The sequence below is a fragment of the Lotus japonicus genome, chromosome 1 (assembly GCF_012489685.1).
Source record: "Lotus japonicus ecotype B-129 chromosome 1, LjGifu_v1.2".
Taxonomy (NCBI): domain Eukaryota; kingdom Viridiplantae; phylum Streptophyta; class Magnoliopsida; order Fabales; family Fabaceae; genus Lotus; species Lotus japonicus.
The window spans coordinates 70,828,553-70,853,228 of NC_080041.1; the positions used below are offsets into that span (position 1 = coordinate 70,828,553).

General features: G+C 36.0%; 2 protein-coding genes and 1 pseudogene across 2 annotated transcripts; 2 read left to right on the plus strand and 1 right to left on the minus strand.

The window, feature by feature from the left end:
• The first annotated feature begins 9,098 nt into the window (after positions 1–9,098).
• Positions 9,099–16,211, plus strand: LOC130744584 (9-cis-epoxycarotenoid dioxygenase NCED1, chloroplastic-like; annotated as a pseudogene).
• On the minus strand, positions 10,290–11,290 carry LOC130732002 (protein PELPK1-like). Its single transcript, XM_057584145.1, has 2 exons — positions 11,142–11,290; positions 10,290–10,895 (listed from the first exon to the last, which is right to left on the minus strand). The coding sequence occupies exons 1-2, from the start codon at positions 11,245–11,247 to the stop codon at positions 10,357–10,359; spliced, it is 645 nt and encodes a 214-aa protein (XP_057440128.1). The 5' UTR covers positions 11,248–11,290; the 3' UTR covers positions 10,290–10,356.
• A 2,856-nt stretch (positions 16,212–19,067) lies between the features above and the next one.
• Positions 19,068–20,868, plus strand: LOC130744592 (putative DUF21 domain-containing protein At3g13070, chloroplastic). The gene is made up of 2 exons (XM_057596764.1): positions 19,068–19,222; positions 20,155–20,868. Exons 1-2 carry the CDS (start codon positions 19,068–19,070, stop codon positions 20,579–20,581), a joined length of 582 nt encoding a protein of 193 aa, XP_057452747.1. The 3' UTR covers positions 20,582–20,868.
• Positions 20,869–24,676: the final 3,808 nt, after the last annotated feature.

Consider the following 24,676-nt stretch of genomic DNA (forward strand, 5'->3'; position numbering starts at 1 on the left):
AAGCAGCAGCGAATCCCGCGTTCCTTCCCCTCAAACGACTCGTTCGCTGACCTCTGGGAAGTGATGTATGCCGCCGCAAGGGAAGTTGCGAGGTTGAGGATGAATCGTCAAGCTTCACACTTCGATTTCCACAACACCTCATTTGCACATCTGGGTTGGTTGTTGTTGTTGTTGTTCTGAAAATGGTTAATTTGTGGGTTATTTTTCTGGGTTTGGGAGGAAGGTTGATCTTGATTTTCAAGTTTCAAGGGTTTAGCAGCTATGTGGAGTTAGAGGTGATGCCAGCAATCCAGCGAAGGCACTGTTTTGGCAAGCTAGAAAGGGGCTATCATTTGTGTTAACGTTTGAATCAGAGAAAGAAAGAAATGTAGCCATCATGATTGCCAGAAAATATGCTCTTGATTGCAATGTTGTGCTTGCTGGACGAGATGATCTAGTGTAGGAGTGAAATTAACTGACTAAGTTTCCCAACAAAAGTGAGTTTTATCATATTCTTGTTGTGAGTGAGTGTATACGTGTGTGCTTGTTTTGTTTAAAGAAAGATATGATTTTCATCTTTGTAATTGAGTTTCCACTAATTGGGTTGCATTGCTTTAGGAATGTTTTTTTATTTGCCTAATCATGTTATAATAAACTCAGTTTTTATAATTATTAAAATAAAAGAATGTGAACTTTTTCTGGGTTTGGTTCCATTGATGGTGGATGATGAAGAGAATGATGATGAAGATTTTGTTTAACAAATTACTTCTTCGGTGTCACCGTAATTTGAATATTGTATTCATAGTAATGTTTTTTCCTTTTGTTAATCTGGGTTGGGAACAAGTAGGTGAAATCTGAATTTAACATTTTACAAAGATGATTTGAGAAGATGAAAGTCAAATCTGGGTTGGGACCAATTCCAGCAAGATATTACTTGGAGAAAAAATCTGGGTTGGGAACAATTTTATCGAAGATAAAAAGCTTAGTGGGAAGAAGATTTGGGTATACGTTTAGAGGAGCGTAAATGGTATAAATAAAATTGTGTTGCTAAATTTAGAAATTATTTATGTAGCTCAGCTGGTTAAGTGGTAGTTTTGCCACTTACAGGGTCACGCCAGCCCCTTCCGTTAATTTTTTAACATCAAAGTGACGGATGAGTACTCACTACACTTTTCAGTATCATTGAGGGTACAAACATGAACGGAAATATATGGGGAGTGTTAGTTGCACAAACATGAAACATCAGGGGGAACAAATGCTTTTAAGCCTATTTTTTACTTCCTCCGATCCTTTTTATAAAAAAAAAAAAATTTGACAAAATCACACAAAACAAGAAAACTAATATTTTTTACTCCCTCCGTTCCTAAATATAAGACCTATTCCAAAAAATTGCGCTTATTAAGAAAACACTTAATGTGACTAATTAGTGTATTGATTTTTTAAAAATGCATACATTCTTCCCTATTTACCCTTTGTCATTTTCTCTCACTATCATTGCATTTATATCAAAAGTCATAGTTAGTTGGATTAGTAGTAATTAATGGTAGGTGGTAACTTTAGAATTGAAAACATACAATTAATGTGAGGGGGTAAATATGGAAGAATACAAAACCTTTTGCTAGATTATTGTAAGAGGTCTTATATTTAGGAACATGAAAATTTTGAAACTAGGTCTTATAATTAGAAACGAATTAGTAGTAAATAAACTATTATGCTTAATTTCAATGATATATTTTCCTTTTCACAAGAACAATCATGCTAATTACCATAAATGTTGACAATACCTATTGGGTGTGTACAATTTCCCTCCAAATTTTTGCATGGGGAATAGACCTCTTTGCATTGGAATGAATTATTTGACTTAATTTTATAAGAGTGTTTCTTATAAAATGCACCAAAAAAAAATATCCAAGTGTTCCAAATAAAAAAGATCGGAGGGAGTATTATTGCAACCTAAGATAATAATAGCATACTACATCTTCAAGACTTAAGAGGGATAACTCTCACATACCAGATAAAGTGTTTTTTTTTTTTTTACTTTTCCATTTGGTAGATCAATCCATTAACCAACCAAATATGGGGCGGTATAACTTACCTAATACATATTTCAAAAACGAGGGGAACTCATCTGCCCCTTTTGTGTGTTCAAGAAAAAGTGGATTAACCTATATATCCACCCTACTTTTAACAAAGTAATTTAAAATATAATATTTATACTTTTTTAAATATTTTAATTAATTCAACTTTGTATATAAAAAAATTTAAGTACATGCAAAAAAAATTGCAAATTAAGAAAAATTTAGTCAATTATTTAAATAGATTGACATTATAAATTATTTTGTTCATGAAATATTTTCTACATTTTAAAAAGGCTTAATAGCATTTTTTGTCTCTCACTTATCATGATTTGACAGTTCTAGTCCCTCAAGGAACTTATTAGCCTACAACAACCCTCACGTTTACTAACTGTTGCAGTTTTAGTTATTTGTCAACTTTCATCCAATAATTAACGGTTTTTTATTAAAAATAAGGCTTGAAGAACAGTTTTATGTTTTCTGATTAACAATTTTATGGTTTCTGTTTTTTTTAATTGATTTTTTTGATTTAAAAAACCGTTAAGTATTAGATGGAAGTTGAAGGAAAACCAAAACTGCAACAATTAGTAAATGTGAGGGACATTGTAGGCTTATAAATTGCTTGAGGGACAAGAACTGTCAAATCGTGATAAGTGAGGGACCAAAAATGCTATTAAGCCTTTTAAAAATATTATTAATTAGGTGAAGCTTAGGATTATTTTCATGAAGAAAATGGTTTATAATATCAATCTATTTTTAAAATTAATCTAGTGTCGACTCAACTAAAGATAATCTAGATTTTATGTTTAATCTTCTATATATATATATATATATGTAAAGCTCACTTGAGCTATAAATATTAAATGCATTAAACAATGAAGTTAAACAAATTAAATTTCTATTCAACTTTCAATATAATGTAACTTTTGAAACATTTCAATTTTTATGATTTTTGTCTTTACACATGCCAATATGATGTAACCTTTGATTAAGTTATGTAATAATATTTTTATTAAATACATTAAATATAAATATTGAAAACTGAAAGAAATTAACTAGAGACTATTTAACTACCTATACTAAATAATAAAATTATAAACTAAATTTTGAATTTGTTTTTTACATTACTCATTTATTATTTCTTTATTTCAAAAAACAAATTCATCAACTATAAAAATACTACATTAAATCATATGAAAGTATTATATATTAAATAGTAAAAATATAATATACATTAGATAATAAAAAACCCATGTTTGTATTAATTGTATTTGTAAGATCAAGATTTGGTCATGTGGTACAACTCTATGTTTTGATGATAACAAGTATTTATTTGTGGATGAACAACTATGATACTCTAATGTTTGTCTTGAGTGTTTTGACAAACAGGTTCTGATTCTGACACCAGAAGATATATTCGTCTGAAGATCAGAAGATCAGAGGATCAGAATTTCTGAGGATCAGAGGATCAGAAGATCAGAGGATCTGAAGATCAGAAGATCTGAGGATCAGAGGATCAAAAGATCAGAGGATCTGAAGATCAGAGGATCTGAGGATCAGAAGATCTGAGGATCAGGAGATCTGAAGACCAGAAGCTCTGAGGGACCAGAGGCTCTGAAGGTTCAGAAGCTCTGAAGGTCCAGAAGCAGAAGTTACGAAGGTCAGAGGATCCAAGCATCCCTCTGACTCTGATCACCAAGCTTCACAAGTTCCAACACGAAGCATTCCTCTGATCAGAAGTCATTGGTTAAAGGCAAATGTCTCTATCAAGAAGTACAAGAGCAGTGTACTATTCTGAAAAGCCTACCTACCAAGGTTCAGCCACAGCAGGTTCTGAAAGTTCCAGAAATGCCCTCCAACGGTCATATTCTCTCAACAGAAATATCCTTTGCACCTTGGACTATAAAAGGCTGAAGAAAAGAAGAAAGAAAAAAAAAGAAGAGAAAAATCAAGAGCTGCAATACAAGAAAAGATTCAGCCTCTACTTTCTTCATCTGTTCTTATTTAGTTTACACTCAGCTTATTTAGAAGCAAACCTTTGTAAACACCAACCTCAAACAGTTGTTTGATTTTCCTTAAGGGACCGGGTAGGTCAGTATCCTTAAGAAGACTAAGAGAGTGAATCTTAGTGGTGATTCCTTTAGGAGATCAAGGTTGATCGGATCCTAGAGAAGACTAAGAGAGTGAATCTTAGTGATAGCTAAGTCAGTGTATTGTTAGTCACTTGTAGGTTTCAAGTGCAGTTGTAACAATTATCTGATTAGTGGATTGCCTTCATTCTAAGAAGGAAGAAATCACCTTAACGGGTGGACTGGATTAGCTTGAGGGATTTATCAAGTGAACCAGGATAAAATACTTGTGTGCTTTTCTCTTCTCTCTATCTTTATCCGCTGCACCATCTATCTTAGAGAAACCGAAAAGATTTACTTTAAATCTTAAGGGGAAAGTTTTTATATTGAAAACGCCATTCAACCCTCCCCCCCCTTCTAGTCGTTTTTCACACCTTCAATTGGTATCAGAGCGCAAGTTCTGATTACCACACTTAACAGTGTTCAGTAGATCCGGGCCAGTGTGAAAAACTCATGGATTCCACCACTACTACAAGCAAATATCAATACAGTGCAAGACCACCTATCTTTGATGGTCAGAGATTTGATTTCTGGAAAGACAGAATCAAAAGCTTCTTTCTTGGCTTTGATCCTGATCTTTGGGATTTTGTTGTTGATGGCTACACCCCTCCTGTCGATGAACATGGTGTAAAGATCCCAAGGGAGAAGATGAGTGAAGATCAAAAGAAGGAGTTCAGAGATCATCACCGATCAAGAGCTATTCTGCAAAGTGCTATTTCATATGAAGAATATGAGAAAATTACTGATCGTGATTCCGCCAAGGGCATCTTTGAATCCTTGAAGATGTCTCATGAAGGAAACAAGAAAGTGAAAGAATCAAAGGCACTGTCCTTGATCCAGAAATATGAATCCTTCCAAATGGAAACCGACGAATCCATTGAAGATATGTTTTCCAGATTCCAGTTGATTATTGCTGGAATAAGACCCCTCAGCAATAGCTACACCACTGTGGATCATGTCATGAGGATCCTTAGAGGTCTTCCTGAAAGCTGGATGCCTTTGATAACTTCCTTGGAGCTAACTAGAGATGTTGAGCAGATGAGTTTGGAAGAACTCATAAGCATACTGAAGTGTCATGAACTAAAGCGTGCTGAACATCAGGATCAGAAGAAGAAGTCTATAGCCTTGAAATCCAAATCTGAAAAGGCTAAGGCTCTCCAAGCAGAAGCAGAAGAATCTGAAGAAGCCTCTGAAGATTCTGATGAAGATGAGCTGACTCTGATATCCAGAAAGCTCAACTGCATCTGGAAGCACAGGCAGAGCAAATTCAAAGGCTCATCAAAGGACAAAAAGTCAAAGAAGCATTTCAAGACCAAGAAGAGTCTGATGGTGACTTTTGATGAATCAGAGTCAGAGGATGTTGACTCTGATGGTGAAGTCCAAGGACTCATGGCTATTGTCAAAGACAAAGGAGCAGAATCAAAGGAAGCTGTTGACTCTGACTCAGAATCAGAAGGAGATCCAGACTCTGACGATGAAAATGAGGTATTTGATTCTTTCTCAACTTCTGAACTTAAAGATGCTTTGTCTGAAATTATGGATAAATATAACTCTCTCTTGACTAAGCATAAAAGGTTGAAAAAGAATTTCTCTGTTGCCTCTGAAACTTCTTCTGAACATGAGAAAATTATTTCTGATTTGAAAAATGATAACCATGCTTTAGTTAATTCTAACTCTGTGCTTAAGAATCAAATTGCTAAGTTAGAAGAAGTTATTGCCTGCGATGCCTCTGATAGTAAGCATGAATCTAAGTATGAAAAATCTTTTCAAAGATTCCTGGCTAAAAGCGTAGATAGAAGCTTGATGGCTTCATTGATCTATGGCGTGAGCAGAAATGGAATGCGTGGCATTGGGTATTCTAAACCAATTAGAAATGAGCCCTCTGTGCCTAAAGCTAAATTTTTGTATGAATGCTTTGTTCCCTCTGGTACCATATTGCCTGACCCTGTACCTGCTGAAGCTGCTAAACCTCCTCTTATAAAGGGATCTTTCTCCATGTCTAAATATCATGCAAAAATTCCTGTATATTATCCTGTTGAAAGACCCAAAGTTGTCAGAACTTCTGGGCTAACTAACAAGAAAGGACCCAGAAAGTGGGTACCTAGGGATAAGATTATATATGTTGCAGATATCTTCAGTAGGTCCATCGAAACTCCAACCATGGAACTTGGACAGTGGATGCAAGCAACACATGACGGGAGAAAGGCATATGTCCCAAGATCCAATACTTGAACCTGAAGGTGAAGTTGATCTTGGAGGCATCAGTAGAGTAAGATTTGGTCAAGTCAAAGCTAGCTGAAAAAGCTTGCAGAGATGAGCATGACCGTTTCAGAAAGAGACAAAGACTCAGAACTTGTCAAACCAGAAGCAACAACATCAGAAGATGCTACTACAACTTCTGACTTGCGTCATCAGAAGAAGAGTAGTTTCATAGCTTGTCATTCTGAAGCATCTGAAGATGGAATTTTTTCCAGAACGGAGATGTCACCAGAACCACACTTCTGCTCTCATCAGAAGATATGCTAATCAGAAGCCAAGTATCCCTTGGTATTCCTTCTGAGGGGGAGTATTTCGTCTTATGCTCTTACTATTTTTTTTCCCACCTTCATTCTTTTTGCTTATGACAAAAAGGGGGAGAACTAATAGTATCTTGACAACTCCTATTTTATTTAGCTCAGAATCTAGATATTACTAACATTGATATTAAGTATTAGATTCAGGGGGAGCTTAGCTCAGAATCAAGCACGAGTCTTGGATTCAGAAGGAGCAAGATAAACTATACACATCAGGATAAGTTTTAACTCTGATACCCTATCCTCTGAGTGTATTCAGTTTATTTGTTTAGAGTTGTTCATCAAAATACATGGTTTTGTCATCATCAAAAAGGGGGAGATTGTAAGATCAAGATTTGGTCATGTGGTACAACTCTATGTTTTGATGACAACAAGTATTTATTTGTGGATGAACAACTATGATACTCTAATGTTTGTCTTGAGTGTTTTGACAAACAGGTTCTGATTCTGACACCAGAAGATATATTCGTCTGAAGATCAGAAGATCTGAGGATCAGAAGATCTGAGGATCAGAGGATCAGAAGATCAGAGGATCTGAAGATCAGAAGATCTGAGGATCAGAGGATCAAAAGATCAGAGGATCTGAAGATCAGAGGATCTGAGGATCAGAAGATCTGAGGATCAGAAGATCTGAAGACCAGAAGCTCTGAGGGACCAGAGGCTCTGAAGGTTCAGAAGCTCTGAAGGTCCAGAAGCAGAAGTTACGAAGGTCAGAGGATCCAAGCATCCCTCTGACTCTGATCACCAAGCTTCACAAGTTCCAACACGAAGCATTCCTCTGATCAGAAGTCATTGGTTAAAGGAAAATGTCTCTATCAAGAAGTACAAGAGCAGTGTACTATTCTGAAAAGCCTACCTACCAAGGTTCAGCCACAGCAGGTTCTGGAAGTTCCAGAAATGCCCTCCAACGGTCATATTCTCTCAACAGAAATATCCTTTGCACCTTGGACTATAAAAGACTGAAGAAAAGAAGAAAGAAAAAAAAAGAAGAGAAAAATCAAGAGCTGCAATACAAGAAAAGATTCAGCCTCTACTTTCTTCATCTGTTCTTATTTAGTTTACACTCAGCTTATTTAGAAGCAAACCTTTGTAAACACCAACCTCAAACAGTTGTTTGATTTTCCTTAAGGGACCGGGTAGGTCAGTATCCTTAAGAAGACTAAGAGAGTGAATCTTAGTGGTGATTCCTTTAGGAGATCAAGGTTGATCGGATCCTAGAGAAGACTAAGAGAGTGAATCTTAGTGATAGCTAAGTCAGTGTATTGTTAGTCACTTGTAGGTTTCAAGTGCAGTTGTAACAATTATCTGATTAGTGGATTGCCTTCATTCTAAGAAGGAAGAAATCACCTTAACGGGTGGACTGGATTAGCTTGAGGGATTTATCAAGTGAACCAGGATAAAATACTTGTGTGCTTTTCTCTTCTCTCTATCTTTATCCGCTGCACCATCTATCTTAGAGAAACCGAAAATATTTACTTTAAATCTTAAGGGGAAAGTTTTTATATTGAAAACGCCATTCAACCCCCCCCCCCCTTCTAGTCGTTTTTCACACCTTCAGTATTAACAATTAATTATAAATTGCAGTTACTTATAAAAAAATGGTTTATTCAATATTAATTAAAAAATGTTAGAATATTAATTATCAATCATAGATTCAAGGAAAGAAAATTAAAATAGAACTAAGTAATATTTTTTATACAAAAAATACTGAGAGTTAAAATTAATTATAATAAAATAATATTTATTAAAAATAATTAAGAAAAATTAGTCTTTAAATAAAATGTCACTCTATGAGTATTTACCATTAACTATAATATGTGTGTATTCGTTGAAAAAATTCTTCAAATATAATTTTTGATCTATTATATATTAGTAGAAATGACTTGAGAAAGAATAACAGAGTAAAATAACTATAACCAGAGTTGAATAAATTTAAATTTAATAAATAATTCTTTACACTGATAAAATCATTTCATATTGTAATTTAAAAAGTTAAAATTACTTTATTGTGGATATAAAGTGTAAAAAAATATGTAATTATAAATTATTTATGATATTAAAAACTTATTATTTGATTTAATATATTTCAAATTCACATAATGATTTCTATATTTTTAAATGAATAAAATATTAAGACTACTTCAGTGCTAATTATTTAATATCAATTACTAGAGAGAAATGCATGCGTGTTTAATAACAATGTTGTTTCTCTTGAACATATATGAGACTATTGCTTGGTTTGTGTGTTTTGGTGAGTCAAGGGGAAGTGGAATGATTGTTCATATGATTTGGAACAGTTTGCTAGAGGCTTTGAGCGTATTAAATGGCCATGAAAACAAAAGATGTCACGAACAGTATATTGGGAGCCACCGTCAGAAACTGTTTTGAAGTTTAATGTAGATGAGGCGTCGAAAGGGAACCTAGTGGTGAGTGGTATTGGCGGGATTTTGATGGATCAAGGAGGGGATTTGTTAGGTTCCTTTGCAAAAGGAACTGGAATGTTGTGGGCTTTTGACGAAGGTTCAAGCAGTGTTACATGCTTTGTTATTTTTCCAGCAATTTAAATTTTCAAATGTGGTAGTTGAGAGTGATTCCTCCTCAGTGGTTGGGTGAGTACGTCTATGGTAGATAGGAGCTCATTGGGCTTATCAAAAAAAAAGATAGGAGGTCATGGAAATTGGAACATGTATTTAATCATATAGATCATCTGATGTCTATAATTCAGTGTGTTGGTGTGGTGCATGTATTGAGTCAGAAAAACACTATGACAAACTTTTTGGCAAATCAAGGATGTGGTAGGGAACAACAGATATGGGTCTGTTGTGATCCAATGTAATTATCTAAATGAGAAGGTTTTTCTCATTTTTATTGCGTTTCAATAAGGTTTTCTTTTTTAAAAGATGTCAATTATCAAATTTGAGTAATATTAATTATTTAGATTTAGAGAACTCTAATTCTACTCAATGAAATGTCTCACCTCCATTGTTATTTAAATTATTATATTTTATAATTAAACATATTTATATATTTATTAAAACTATAATAATCATATATAATTTTTAAAATATTATAAATAAACCCGTGCAACGCACGGGTATAATTTCTAGTATTTATGTAGTGTTGACTCAACTAAAGATAACATTAAGTTAACAGAGCATTTGTTAGATCGATAATAAGCTCTATAAATTACAATTTGCCCATATGAAATTAAATGCGGCATCAAACCAACCAACTCTTATCATGGACTTTTAGTATCATATTGTTCAATGCAAGTATAATTTTTTTTTACAAAAATGACATACAAGTTTACACAAATAATATAGGTATGGGCACTGGATCACAGATGCTAAAGTTTTATTGTAGTAATATTAAACTAACAAGACATAATAATAATATTAATAATAATAAATATATTAATTGTGATGATAATGATTATGATGATAATAATAATAATCATAGTAATAACTTTATTAGGAATACAATTCTTAAGGATGAAGTCAAATTTCTTTTATAATACAATCTTATAAGGTGGAAATACCTCTATTTTTTCAAGTGAGTATAACATATGACATGATTAACATTTATTTCTAGAAAATAACTCTAGTTGTGGATTTCAAGTTGATCCTTTGCATTAGGTCCAGTAGTGCCACCGATGCTAGCCACACCAGCTCCATCTACTCGAGGGACGCCACCGTCTACTCTAGGCACTCCAGGGATGGGAAAAGGAAATCCGGGAATTTTAGGTAAGGGAAAGGGAAATGGAAAGGGGAGTCCAGGAGATCCAGGAGGTCCAGGTAAGGGAAATGGAAATCCTGGAATTTTAGGAAAGGGAAAGGGAAAGGGAAATCCTGGGATTTTAGGTAAGGGGAAAGGAAAGGGAAAGGGAAGTCCAGGAGCTTCAGGAGCTCCAGTTGGAGGGCAAGGAAATTCGGGAATTTTAGGGAAGGGGAAAGGGAAAGGGAAGGGAAATCCAGGAATTTTAGGTAATGGAAAGGGAAAGGGGAAGGGAAATCCTGGAATTTTAGGTAAGGGGAAAGGGAAGGGGAAGGGAAATCCAGGAATATTTGGTGAGGGTACTTCAGGAACTCCAGGTGAAAGTGCTTCAGCTATGTCATTTTGCTTTTCAACATCCTCACCAACTACAAACAATGAAGCATGAAATAAATCAAATGTTGTTCATCATCAAATTGACATAAAATTTTAATTAATGAATGATTATATATATATATATATATTAATTTATAGTCAAGTGTTTTTGTTGGATGTCGAATATTTATGCAATCTTGTCTATACAAAGGCTAGATGAGTGTAGGATTAAGGCTAATAAGTATATGAAAAGATTAGAGGCATATCTACATGAGAATTGAAAAAAAATGCAAACTCACTTATTCTAGAGATTGAGGAAGGCTTAACCAAGTCTCTAGCTGCATGTGATGATGAGATCAAAACAACCATGGCCAAGAGGCCTATGATGAGTAGTGAGTTTTCCATAGAAACCACTTTTCAAAAGTAAAATAAAAACTAGAATCAATTAAATGTTTGATGATGAAAGATGTGAAATTTACTGGGAAGTTTTCTCTTATATATAGGAGAAAGAGCAAGATAGTGGATGAGATCACAACATGATATTAAGAATAAATTAAACAAAGCAATATTCCTTAAAAAAGAAAAAACTTATTGTCAAAAAGTTCTTTATGCTAAGAAATTGAAGTAGCATTTATTAATTATTGGGGTTAAAAAGGAATACAACAAAATTATATTAAATATTGAATGAATTTGATACGATAATGATACGGGCTCCATTATTTATAATTCATTAAGAAATACAATAATATGCATACGTCTAGAACAAAAGTTAACTTAGAAGAGTAATGTATATTTTACTTTAAATGTGTCGTTCAGGCATTTCAACTAAATAAGAAGAAAATATTTTAAAATAAATAATGATTAATACATTAATTGTCAAATTATTAAGTAATCTATAATTTTTATATATATATATATATATATATATACATATATTAATATTAAAGCACACTTGAACAATAACATTAAATACAAAAGCAATAATAAATTTCTTTTATATTAAATAAATAAAAAATTAAAAACAAAAATACATCCACCTTATTATTCATTATATTCATGATTAATGGTTAAACCTTTTAATTTCTCATATTTCAAATTAAATATCAAAATTTACAACTTTTTAGTTAATCAAATTTCAAATTAAATTATAAATTTTAATTATTAATTACATCTTGAAGTGAATTTTTAAATTATAATCATAAATGAAATTGACTACATTTACATTAATAACAATAATAGGTAGTTAATAATAGTATTTCTATTCATTACTAATTGTAAAAGTTTATAGTTTCTTACTAATTAAAATTATTTTAATTTAAATTATTAATCGTACTTTAAGTAATTTTTAAAAAATAACAAATAAAGCTTATTACTATTTTTACTTATAACAACCATATTAAGTATTAAAAATTATTTACAAATGGCATTAACAAATATATTGAAAAATCATGAAAACTTATATTAATCAATAGTTAAGTGCCTTTTGTAATTATATTAAGTATTAACAAATAAATTAAACTTATATTTACTTATAAAAACTATAGTAAAAAACATGATTTTTTTTATGCTTGTAAAAAAACATGAAATTGTTATAATGTTGTTTCGTGTAACTGTAGAAAATAATTTTAATTTTTTTCAGCTTTATCTTAATCAAAATAGTAATAATTGTTTTTTTGACACCTATTTTATGTTATTAATTTTATTAACTATAAATTGTCAAATTTTTCATTTCTTAAACAAAAAAATTAATTTATTAATTAAAATAGTTATAATCTTAATTATTATTCATAAATTGAAGAAAAATTAAAAATTTTAAAATTAAAATAATAAATATAGTTATATGTAAATAGTATTAAGAATTTAAATTAATTAATAATAAAAAAACTATTAAGTAATAAATAATTTTGAAAATTAGTTTTAAAATAAAAAAAATGTCTCTATAAGGTACTCATCATTAACTATATCGAATGTGTGTATTATCGAAAAAAGATTCTTTAAATATGTTTTTTGATTTGTTATATAGAAGTAAAGATAACTTCAGGAAGCATACTAGAGAAAAATAAATATATAAAATTTGAAAAAATTTAAATTTTATAAAAAAATTTAGGATATTATAATTTTTAAAGTTAAAATTATTTCATTGTTGATAAAAAGTATAAAAAAATATCTTATTATGACTTATATTAAAAGCTTGCTACTTGATTTAAAATATTTTATACTCACTAATGATTTTTCAAATTATTAAATAAATAAATTATGAATATTTTTTAAAGGAGAAGTTATGATTAAAAAACAGAATAACATCTTAAGGACAATATTCTCCCAAATGAGTATCAATGTTTACAACCGGATACATGGTAAACCAATCCATCTTCAACCGAAACCACAACAATAAACGCCAATGCAAAGAACCCAAAATAAATAAATATGCTCCATACAAAGTTTTTAAAAATAATTCAATGCTAATCATTAAATATCAATAACTATAAAAATAACTAAATTTCCTTTCAATTTTTTTTTGAATAAATTTGAGTAATATTAATAATTTGTACAATGAAAACTCTATTACCAGGAAATTAATACGTCAAAATTATTATTTAGATGTCTCAACAAAATTATTTTATTATATTTATAGTAAAAAAATATTTCTAATATTTAGTAATTTAATTACACTATATTAAATTTTATAAAATATGAAAAAATATTGTAAATAAACTCGTGTAACGGACACGTATTATATCTAGTATGGTAAAAAAATACAATAAAAGTAATAAGCAATACTATAAACTATTATTTTTAGCTCGACCACATTACACCATTTGAATCAATCAAAAACTAGGCTAATATGGTATTTAGTAACGCTAGAACCATAAAAAAAAATAAAGTAATATAGTTTTTTTTTAAAGCGAAAATGAATTTATTAAAATCTAATGAAGGGGATAAGTACTAACCCATATAAGGGCAAAGCCATACAAAGTTCCATTTCACACCCCCTTAAAAGGCCAACCATAAAGAGTGTGCCTCATTAAAACTTTATTAGGAAAAACTCAATGAGATAAAAATCTAGTGAAGGAAAAAGAGTACAACAAACTCTATATTGCCTCTAAAACAAAGCCTTAAAAAAAGCAAACCAAACCCCACTAGCTTGTAGCAGTACCAAAAACCAAAACCCTCCATGATTGTAATACTAGGATGGTACCCGTGCGATGCACAAGGGTTTTCATCCCTAATTTTTTCTTTATGACTAACCAAAATTTATAGCAACTAAGCACGCGAAACATTCATGTAGAGGGGTATTATCATATCACAATTATATAATCAAAGTTAAATGCATGAAGGTATAATGAAGGTTTTTTCATGAAACTAATGTGAAAATTGAGAACACTATGTAGGAGAATTTCATAAATAGTCGCAACGTGAAGACTTCATACTTAATGTCATAAACAACAATGTTAGAATGAAAAAAAAAAATCGGGACTACCATGTTTATCTAGTATAAATCCCGTGTGATGCTAGACCCCGCTTCCCAAAACCGCCGACCCGCGAGTCCAAATCGCCGAGAACTTCGCCCCGGTCCCGGAGCACGCTGTTACCCACTTCCTCCCCGTCACTGGCAAAATCCCTAAATGCATTGACGGTGTGTACCTCCGCAACGGCGCCAACCCCCTCCATGACCCCGTCACCGGGCACCACTTCTTTGACGGCGATGGCATGGTCCACGCCGTGAAATTCAACAACGGCTACGCCAGCTACGCCTGCCGGTTCACCCAGACCGAGCGGTTCGTCCAGGAGAAATCACTCGGCTGCCACATTTATCCCAAAGCAATCAGTGAACTCCACAGCCACTCTGGCATCGCCCGCCTCGCGTTGTTCTACGCCCGCGCCGCGCTAGGCCTCATCGACGACAGCCACGACATGGGTGTAGCCAACGCCGGACTAGTCTACTTCAACAACCTCCTCCTCGCCATGTCCAAAGACGATTTACCTTACCACATCTGTGTCTCCCCTAACAGCGACTAACCACGGTTGGTCGTTACAACTTCAACAACCAGCTCAAAACTACAATGATTGCCCATCCCAAAGTTGATCTAGTTGATGGCACCCTCCACGTGCGGAGCTACGACGTGGTTCAAAAGCCTTACCTCTGGTACTTCCGTTTCTCCGAAAACGGCGTCAAATCCCCCGACGTGGAGATTTCCCTCAAAGATCCCACCATGATCCATGATTTCGCGATCACGGAGAATTTTGTGGTGGTTCCTTACCAGCAGGTGGTGTTCAAATTAGGTGAAATGATTCGCGGTGGGTCCCCCGTTGTCTATGACAAGGAGAAAGTCTCGAAATTCGGAATCCTTGACAAGAATGCCAAGGATTCGAAAGCCATGAGATGGATAGAAGCACCCGAGTGCTTCTGTTTCCATCCCTGAAACGCGTGGGAGGAGCCCGAGAATGATGAGGTTGTTGTAATTGGTTCCTGCATGACCCCTGCTGACTCCATTTTCAACGAGTGTGACGAGAATTTGAAGAGCGTGTTGTCAGAAATTAGGCTCAATTTGAAAACAGGAAAGTCAACTCGTAGACCCATTATTGAAGAATCTGAGCAAGTTAATTGGAAGCTGGCATGGTTAACAAGAACATGCTAGGGACGAAGACCCAATTTGCTTACCTCGCTCTCGCGGAGCCGTGGCCTAAAGTGTCCGGGTTCGCAAAAGTGGACCTGTCCACAGGCGAGGTAAAGAAGTACCTCTACGAGGATCAGAGGTTTGGTGGCGAACCTCTATTCCTCCCTAGAGACATCAATTCTGAGAATGAAGATGATGGGTATATTTTGACATTTGTACATGATGAAAAGGAATGGAAATCAGAGTTGCAGATTGTGAACGCAATGAATTTGAAGTTGGAGGCTACCATTCAGCTTCCATCCAGGGTTCCCTATGGTTTCCATGGAAACTTCATTGAATCAGAGGACTTGAAGAAGCGAACTTGATGATTAGAGCTTCTCTTCAACTGAGTTCCTTTTTTACTTGATGGTTTGTGAAAGGAGAGATTTATCTGAGGGATGCTGCAGATATGTCCCCGAAATCTTCTCCTCTGTTTTTTACTGCATAAGATTTTTATTTCTGCATTCTTTTTTTTATCAATTTTTGTTTTTTTTTGGGACCAACTTGAAGCTTTTGGCTGTAGTTAGTATTGAAGCTCAGCTGGTCTCTGCTTGTTACTTTCACTTGATGTGCATGAAAGTATTAATCACAGTATAGGATGTGATATGATATGATGATATGTGTTTGTGGTCAGTACTACTGTAAACTTTTGTTCAGCACAGTTTTCTGTTGTAAATATCTGAAATAATACATATTTCACTACTGTTACGATTATTAGTCCCTTGTGCAAATAGTTTTGTTCAGATCCAGCTTTGCATCAAAATGTTGCATTTCGGTGGGTGAGCCCGGTGCGTCCAAACATGCATTAGCACTAACAATGTATTTGGTCTATGAGAGAAGTTGATAAAAGAGGAAGTGTGAAGAAGGAAGATGAGTAGAGAGAAAGTAATGAGAAAAGAGTAGATTATATATATATTGTTTGATATAATAGAAATAGAGAAGAAATAATAATGTGGATCTCTCTCTGATCCCCTCCCTTGGTTAGAGAAAAAAGAATATATAAAGTTAATTTTAATCAAAATGATACATTTAAATATAATATAAGAATATTAAGATTAAAAAAGAAGATCCGTAGCTGGATGAGGGTATTAGTGAAAATCAGTAAATGCTCCTTGAAATTGTAAGTCGACAGTTAATAAGAAACAGATGAGAGTGGTAAATAACTACTACTCAATCCGTTCCAAAATGGTTGTTGTTTTAGTTTTTTACATACTTTTCAAAATGGTTGTTCTTTTAGAAATTTAAGACTATTTGTCACATCCTACATATATACTCTCATATAATAGTGTAGTTCTTTTGATTGGCTGCATTTTGCTCAAAACATGATGTGCAACCATATGTTCCAACATCTGGAGCAACATGTTGCGTTTACATATGTTGGTAGTTCAATCGCTGAAATCAAGTTGTTTGTTGGGCTGCTGACTGTATGGGGATTCAGAAGATTTATCCTATGATGTGCGTTTTATGTTTTTGATCTTCTGAAGGATTGTTTGTTTTTAATCTTGGATGAAGTAACAAGATTGATAACGTGTGAACCAAGTCTATCTCAAAGTTTGAATTCCGTTTTACTTGGTTCTGTTATTTTATTCTAGTAAGATTTGATTCCTTGAAGATTTCTTCCAGAAGTGCTGTTGTGGACTCTATGTCATTCGGCCCATTGAAGATCCAAGCCTCACATGAACGTCTATATAAAGGAGTTTATAAACCCTAGCAAAATGGGGATTCTGAGCGTAAAATATTGAGTTTAGGGTTTATTATTTTATGAGTCCTGTTGTGAGTATTGTAGCAACTTAGTGCTTCCTGTGCTATTCCAAGTACTAAGTCTCAGCAAACTTGTTATTGCTTTTGACAAGTGTGATCACTGAGGCAGTGATTGAGAGAAAGAGATAAGGGGTTCTCATACTTAGGGGGAGACTTAAGTATTAAGCCACTAGTAGCAATAGGTAGAAAGGTTAGAACTGTGGTTGTTCTTGGTGAACCTTTTGTACGTGCTTGACTATTAGAGTGAATTATCTTTCTCGGGCTGTAGCCCTCCAGACGTAGGTGATGTTCACCGAACTGGGTTAACAACTCCTTGTGTTCGTTTGTTTAACTGTTTGTTTATTTTTGATACTCTGATTGGGTTTTGTTGTGTACACATTGTTGCAACATTGTGTATCACATCTGTCCTAGGTGAATACGAATTTCAAATAGTATACCCCTCACCTATCATCTTCAATTTTAACCTATCATAATTCTCACAAATCACTTAGCCAATAATTATCATTCTCTCTCTTTAATATAACTCAACTTTAAATAGGGGTGTTTTAGTCAACTTTATATCAATTAATGAGCTTTTAAACTGTGTGCATTACCTTAAACAACAACCGATTTGGAATGTAGAGAGTATTAAATTTGCATAGAAGCATATAATGACATGTTTGGTTTGCCCATTTCCTGTTTTCATTTAAAAAAAAACAAAAATTAAAGCTGAAAACATGTTTGGTTGATTTTTAAAAAATGTTATATTCAAAAATATTTCTAAAATATGATCAATATGGAAAACAAAAAAAAACGTTGAAAATGAAAGTGAGTTGTCGCCATCATCACTATTACGACCATCACCATTATTACCACTACCACCGCTGTTGTCGTCGATACCGTCGTCATTATTGTCACCACCGTCTCCGTCGTCACCACCACCAACCAATGAGATGAAAAGCGGTAATTGTGAAGGTTGGTCATGGTGTTTGTGGGGTTGGGGTGGTGGTGGTGGCAAGAGTGGCAGTGGTGGCAACGACAGCAATAGTAGTGGTTGTAATGGTGAGGACGATGACGAAAATAAAAACAAAAAATCAAAACAAACATGTTTCTAAATTTTAATTTTTTAAAAATATAAACTATTTTTAGAAAATAAAATGGAAAATAAAAAGAGAAAATATTTACCCAAACCAAACTTGCGTAACATTTTCTTATTCTATGAGGATGAAAACAGAAATCTTAATACAGAGGAAGATTAAAAAAAGTGTGAAATGATTGTGAAAAGGTCTGACCTATTTGTATTTATTCAAGCAATTTTCTCTAAGACCAAGATTTGGTCATGTAGTATAACTCTATGTTTTGATGATTACATGTTAACTATTGTGTATGAACAATTATGATACTCTAACGTTGTTTTCTAAGTGTTTAAATGACAGGCTCTGACTCTGGTCAAAAGACACTTTCTTAGAAGCACTAAGTCAAAAAGAGTAACCAACGCAACATTTTCGCACTCAGTATGTTCTGATTGAACAGTAGTATATGCTTCAGAAGTTCTGAAGATGATAAGCTCTGATGTGGATTCAGATTACTTAAAGTTCTGAAGACCAGAAGCTCTGAAGGTCCAGAGACTCTGAAAGTCCAGAGGCTCTGAAGGTCCAGAAGTTCTGAAGGTCTAGAAGCTGAGAAGTAAAGATTCTGAAGTCCAAGAGTAAGCTGGCTCTGAATACCAAGTACTTCCAACTCTGATGTCTAGAAGAAATGATAGTGAAATCATAATAAATAATCAAAAGGGAGAAAAAAGAAAAAGAAAAAGGGGGCTCTTACCAGATGGACGATGATGATGTAGAAGAACATCAAGCCCTAGGAATGAAAATTGATGAAGAAGAAATGATTGATGAAGAAGAAGAGATTAAGAAGAATTTTTTCCAACCTGATGGAAGATTTTCTTGTGCAAGGATGATGTTGTTGGAGAATCTAGATGAGTGAGATTTCTTGCAAACAAATAGAAGTTTTAGAGATCAAGATGAGAAAGAATAAAATAATTTGAAAGGAGAACGGAAAGACGTTTCATATATGGGTATTTTTGTAACCATAATCAAGAGTTACAGAACAACCAAGAATGTGAAAAGGTTGTTTAAAGGGGTTTGTAAAAAAAAATGCACGGTTATGATTAGAAGCAATAAACGGTAAAAATTGATTTCTTAATTAATTGTTCACAAATTTACATATATGCCCATGGAAAAAGTTCACTCATGTGCATTGATTTATTGAATTACTATTTTAATCTCAAAGTTGCAAAATATTCTCTTTTATATAATAGATAGATAGATAGATAGATATAGATATAGATAGATATAGATATATATATATATATATATAGATAGATATAGATAGATAAATATAGATATAGATATAGATATAGATATAGATATAGATATAGATATAGATACAGTGGCGGAGCCAAAATTTTTATACAGTCTGGGCAAGGTTAAGCCTAAGCTTAACTACCCACACTTGACGTCGTACTCAAGGTTTTAAATTGCGGTAGTGGTCGCAGTTGCAGGTGTTGCGGTGTTGTGGTGTGAATAGCCTGTTGCAATTCTCAATTAAACACTCAACCCAAACATATAGGTTTTTTTATAAGCGAATGTTAGTCGTTAGAAATGTTAGTAAATTAATCACCCTCCTTCAGGTTCGAACCCTTCACCCTTCACCCTTCATCTCACCAGACTCTTATATCTTTAGTTTTTACCACTTAAGCTATCATTCTCGGTACATGGTACGAGTACGTTGTACGCGAAGAATACATAATCGATTGTATATATAATTTGATTTAAACTTAAACTTTACTTTAAAAATTCAAAGGTTGTGTATAACATAGTAATGTCCAAAAGAGTTTTATCACATTAAAAAGTTATATTCAATATGAGACAGTATCAGGCTTTGTGTGTGAAGCATTTGGATACATCCTAAGGACAGGCGATCCCATCAAAGTTGTACTTGAAAGGGAAGATGAAGATGATAACGAAGAATCTGATGGTGACCGCCAGGATCAGAAAGAGAAGAACCAGATTTTCAAACTTGAGATACTAGCAGGAAATGCCAGAAAAGTGAGCGTTGTTCGGTTTGAAAGGGTAAATAATGGGGATGAAATGTCGGAGACTAAAGAAGTCACTCGCTTGGTCCCGAAAATCATGAAAAGAAGAAAATGGAGCAGTGATGAGGACTCAGAGGATGATGCAGAATATGATGGAGAAGCTGCATCGGCAAAGAGACTACATGATGATGCAATTTCTAGTGAATTTGTAGTTGATCAGGAAAGTTCTCATACAAAAAGTTGAGTTCTTTCTTCATTTATTTTTTCTCCTTTCTTTCTCTCTGTTTGGCATGCTTTTGTGCCATTTTTTTTGCCACAACATACATAATGGCAAAATTGAGATACGTGTACAAAATGAGGACCAGTTAGTTAACATGTAGAACCTTTCAAACAAAAAGGCTTCTATGTCGATGAAAGTCTTCTAGCGTGTTTGGTTGTGCAGCAGAAAGCCACATAATCACTTATGAGAAGAAGTTACAAAGTGTAGCTTCTTGACTCACCATGATTTGGTCTTCACCAGTCCAAACATGCTAGAAGGGTTGTGAAAGTGTAATAAAGATCGCAGTGATTTGATTTTTTTGCAAAAAAAAATATTTGAATAAATGGGTATTCAACCAATGGAATAATTACAAAGGATACCAAAAAAAAAAAACAAGATAGAAAATAACCAAAACGTTTTCTTCTCTCTACCTTCTTTTTTCCCTTCTTTTATTTGTTTCTCGACTTTTGTTCCCTTCTGGAAATGATAGGTTTTTTAAATTGTATAACTTGTAAAAGGTGAGTGAGTGAGCCCTATCCTATGTGTTTATTAAAACAAAACAGAAAAATGAAGTGCTGGCATTAAACGTGTCAAAAGAAGGTGCAGTACAGCAAAAACTGAATTCAGAATTCATCAGGTGCATGTTACTAGCTAAGTGGGTTTCCAGAATGTCAATTTTCCATTCTTTACTTTTCTTTTGGTCAGATACAACTCTGCATTCTTATTTTGTGATTTACTTTCAAGTATATCCACAATAGTTCTTCTCTTAACATAATCGGATTCATTGATTTTATAATCTCGAAGAGGACCAAGACTCCAACGTCAAACCCCGGCCCATGTACTGCGTTGTCCCTATTTTGCTTCTTCCCTGTTTTCTTTTCTGCGTTTCTGCGGCTGTCCCTGGCAAGCACTGTGCTTCTGCTTCTTCCCTTTCCTCTTCTATGTTTCTGCTCAACTCTTCTGCCTCAGTTTTTTGCCCTTTTTCTTTTTTATTCTTGTGCCCAAAATATGATCAGGGCCAAAGAAAAAATTTATTTTTTGGCCAAAGCTAGGGCATAGGCCCATGGTGGCCGGGCGGTGCATCCGCCTCTGTATAGATATAGTGTTCTATCTAAGAACATAGAGGTGAGGTATGGTACCTAGAGCGAAAGGGATTGCAATGTGAGAATTTAGTAAGAAGAGAGCGTGTAACCGCTTAGAGAGAGAATATAACTGAATTTCAAGTTTGTTATTTCTGAAATGAGATAAGAGTCTCTTACAATTGGTAACCGCCCTCTATTTATAGGCTTGGGGTTGGGCCTAGCGCTCCTAATCGTCCTTAATGGGCTAGTTGGGACCCTCAGGGGAGGCTCAAACTTCCTGGTTCACTCACCGCCCTAAGGCAAGCGCCCCTGGGCGAGGGCCCCCGGGGTCTCGCCCAGTCCACAAAACACCGAGTTCGAAGTATGAGAACTGAGAGTGTCTTAATAATCAAACTAGCTAACGCCAAAGCCTAGTGATCTAGAATGATTGCCAACATGACATAGTAAGTAAAGCTAAAGCTAATTTCTGACTCTCTTCACGAGCTTTCCCGAGTCCACGAGTCCACAAGTAGGCTTGTGGCGACGGTGCTCGACCCTCTCGCCCAGCCCTAGCTGTGATCGCCGAGAATCATGGTTGCTTGACGCGTGTAGGCCACATGTAACGTACTGAAGGAATGCAAAGGCCAGCGAATCTACAGAATCTCAACCGGTACCCTCGAAACGTCACCTCAAATCATATTAAAGCCTGCCAATTTGAATCTGCGCCAGCCATTGCGGCTTTTCATTTAATGTGCCGGTTCCCATCCCCCAAGATTCACACTACTTTTCAAAAGTAATCATTTCATCTTGGCATTATGGGACACGATCTCCCACAATCCACCACATGCGGCCACGATCGAACCGTTACTCCTTTTAACCTTTAAATTCCCTCTTACTCCATCATTCGCCACTTTTGGAATCCTCATATCCTGCGAAAGAGCTAACAACCTAGAACCCCTTCCCCTCCTCGCTCTTACTTTGCTTTTATCGAAAATGACTTCCCAACGCCGCTCTAAGTAATCCTCCCGCTTTCAAAGCACTGCCCCTGCATCTCCGCGCCCGGTTGTGCTTTCCCCTCCCGAAGGACTTCCCCTTGGCGATGGGGACATCGAAGCCTTTTGGCTCAGAGTATTTGCCACCCTTCCTGAGCCCACGGACCAGACCCTACCCAGGAGGCCGTTTGTCAGCCTTCCGAGCAGGCCTCCGACGATTCCGTCATCGAAACGGCCCGCCAAGCCGGCGGGCTCTGCTACGAGAAACTTCTCGATGACGTTCTTGTCACCGGGAAATGTCCAGGCGATCGCCGGCCCTGGCAGCACCGTACGGTCGATCACGAGGTTAAGAGATCTAATTTTTTTATGTCTACGAATACTTGTTCCTCGATCTGGGAATCAAGCTACCTTTTTCTCCTTTTCTTCGACAAGTTATGGGGGAGATCAATGTGGCTCCGTGCCACTTCACCAAAACGCCTGGGCCTTCGCCCGGTGTTTTGAGATCCTGTGTAGCGCTGTCTGTCTTGAGCCAAAGGTTACACACTTCTTCTACTTCTACGTCGTGGATCCGAAGTCCTTGAAAACTCAAGGGTGGGTTTCCCTGAAATCCCGCACGGGCCGACAGCGCCTTCACCCTTACAAGAGCAACGTCAAGATGGGGCTCGAGCGCCGGTACTTCCGCATAGTCGTGCATCCCACATACCCTGAGGCCTTCACCCTTCGGGACGGGACTGCCCAGTTTCCCTTCTACTGGACCAAAACCCCCCGCGTCGTTCCGTAGCCGTCGGACGCGTCGCTGAGTGACGAAGATAAAGTCATCCTCAGCTTTCATGCCGGCCTTCCTGTTCTCGAATCGTCACAACTGCTTGAAGCCGCCCGCAAGAGCACCCTTGATTCATTCCTAGGTTAGACTTTCCTCTTTTGCTGCAACATTATATTCCTGTGGAGTTTATCATTAATCATATGTTTTCCCTGCTTCTCTCAAGGGAAATGAAGTGTACCAAGACTGAATTGGAGCGTGCTCTCACTGCCAAGGTGATCAAATTTCCCCCCACTTTCAATACTAGTGGGGGTAAGGGAAGACGTGCTATTGGGGGTGCTGGCGTCGAGGCCACCGTTCCTCTTCCTAGGAAGCGGGTCAAACCGTCCGTCGAGCCAGCGCCAGGAGCCACAAGCGGTATTGCTCTTCCTGGGTCCGGCGAGGCAATACACTAGGCACCGCCGTCCTTCCTAAGTCTGGTTGGGCAGCGTTGGGTGTCATCAATGATGATGCTCTTACTCTCCCCCCCACAAAGAAATCCACTAAATCCAAAGAAGCTGAGACCGGCGAGGACGGAGGGGGCGGAGCCGCGACTCCTTTGTTAAAGAAGGAGAAGAAGAAGAAGATCAAGAGAAACAAAACCGACGAGACTGCCATTCCTCGCCGGAGACCGGTTGGCGAGGCCAACCCTGAAGGCGGGGCAGGGACTCCGCTCTCTCCTAAGGAGACTTTTGACAGCCAGGGTGCGCCCAAGGATTCTGCTTCCGTCGCCCCTCAAAAAGACCATCCGACTCAACAAGCTGTAATGGGCTCACCCCGGGCTTCGCCCGTTCATCAAATGAGTCGTGATGATGAGGATCAAGCTCCTGTCGTCCTACCATCTCCTCACCACTCTTCCCCTGCTCCTAGCCGCCTGACCACCGAGGGAAAAGAAATCTCCCCCTTGAACCAACAACCCAATCCTGTCAACTTCATGTTGTCCGATCCTTTCTTCAGTAGTTTGAAGGAAGCTGGAAATCCCGATCTCGATGGCATGGCACAAGAAGCCATTTCGAGCCTCCTCCGCGCGGGATGCGTTTTTGCCAAGTTATCCCAAGATTCGGCCTCTGCTGCTGAAGTTGAGGAGCTCCGTCAGAAAGCGGAGAGTTATCGTCTTGCCACGCTTGAGGCGTACGACGAGCGTGACAGGCCGCTAACCCAGGTGGCGGCCCAGGTAATCATACTGAACAACCTGGGTATCGAGATGAGCGGTCGCGAGGATGATTTG

What these genes read in the sequence shown, in the direction of transcription:
- LOC130732002 (XM_057584145.1), bottom strand. Translation starts at nt 11,247, where the DNA reads ATGGAAAACTCACTACTCATCATAGGCCTCTTGGCCATGGTTGTTTTG. An exon ending in TTCCTCAATCTCTAGAATAA is followed by an intron (nt 10,896 to 11,141) that starts GTGAGTTTGCAT and finishes CATTGTTTGTAG; the next exon opens with TTGGTGAGGATGTTGAAAAG.
- LOC130744592 (XM_057596764.1), top strand. Translation starts at nt 19,068, where the DNA reads ATGGACGATGATGATGTAGAAGAACATCAAGCCCTAGGAATGAAAATT. An exon ending in TTGTTGGAGAATCTAGATGA is followed by an intron (nt 19,223 to 20,154) that starts GTGAGATTTCTT and finishes CACATTAAAAAG; the next exon opens with TTATATTCAATATGAGACAG.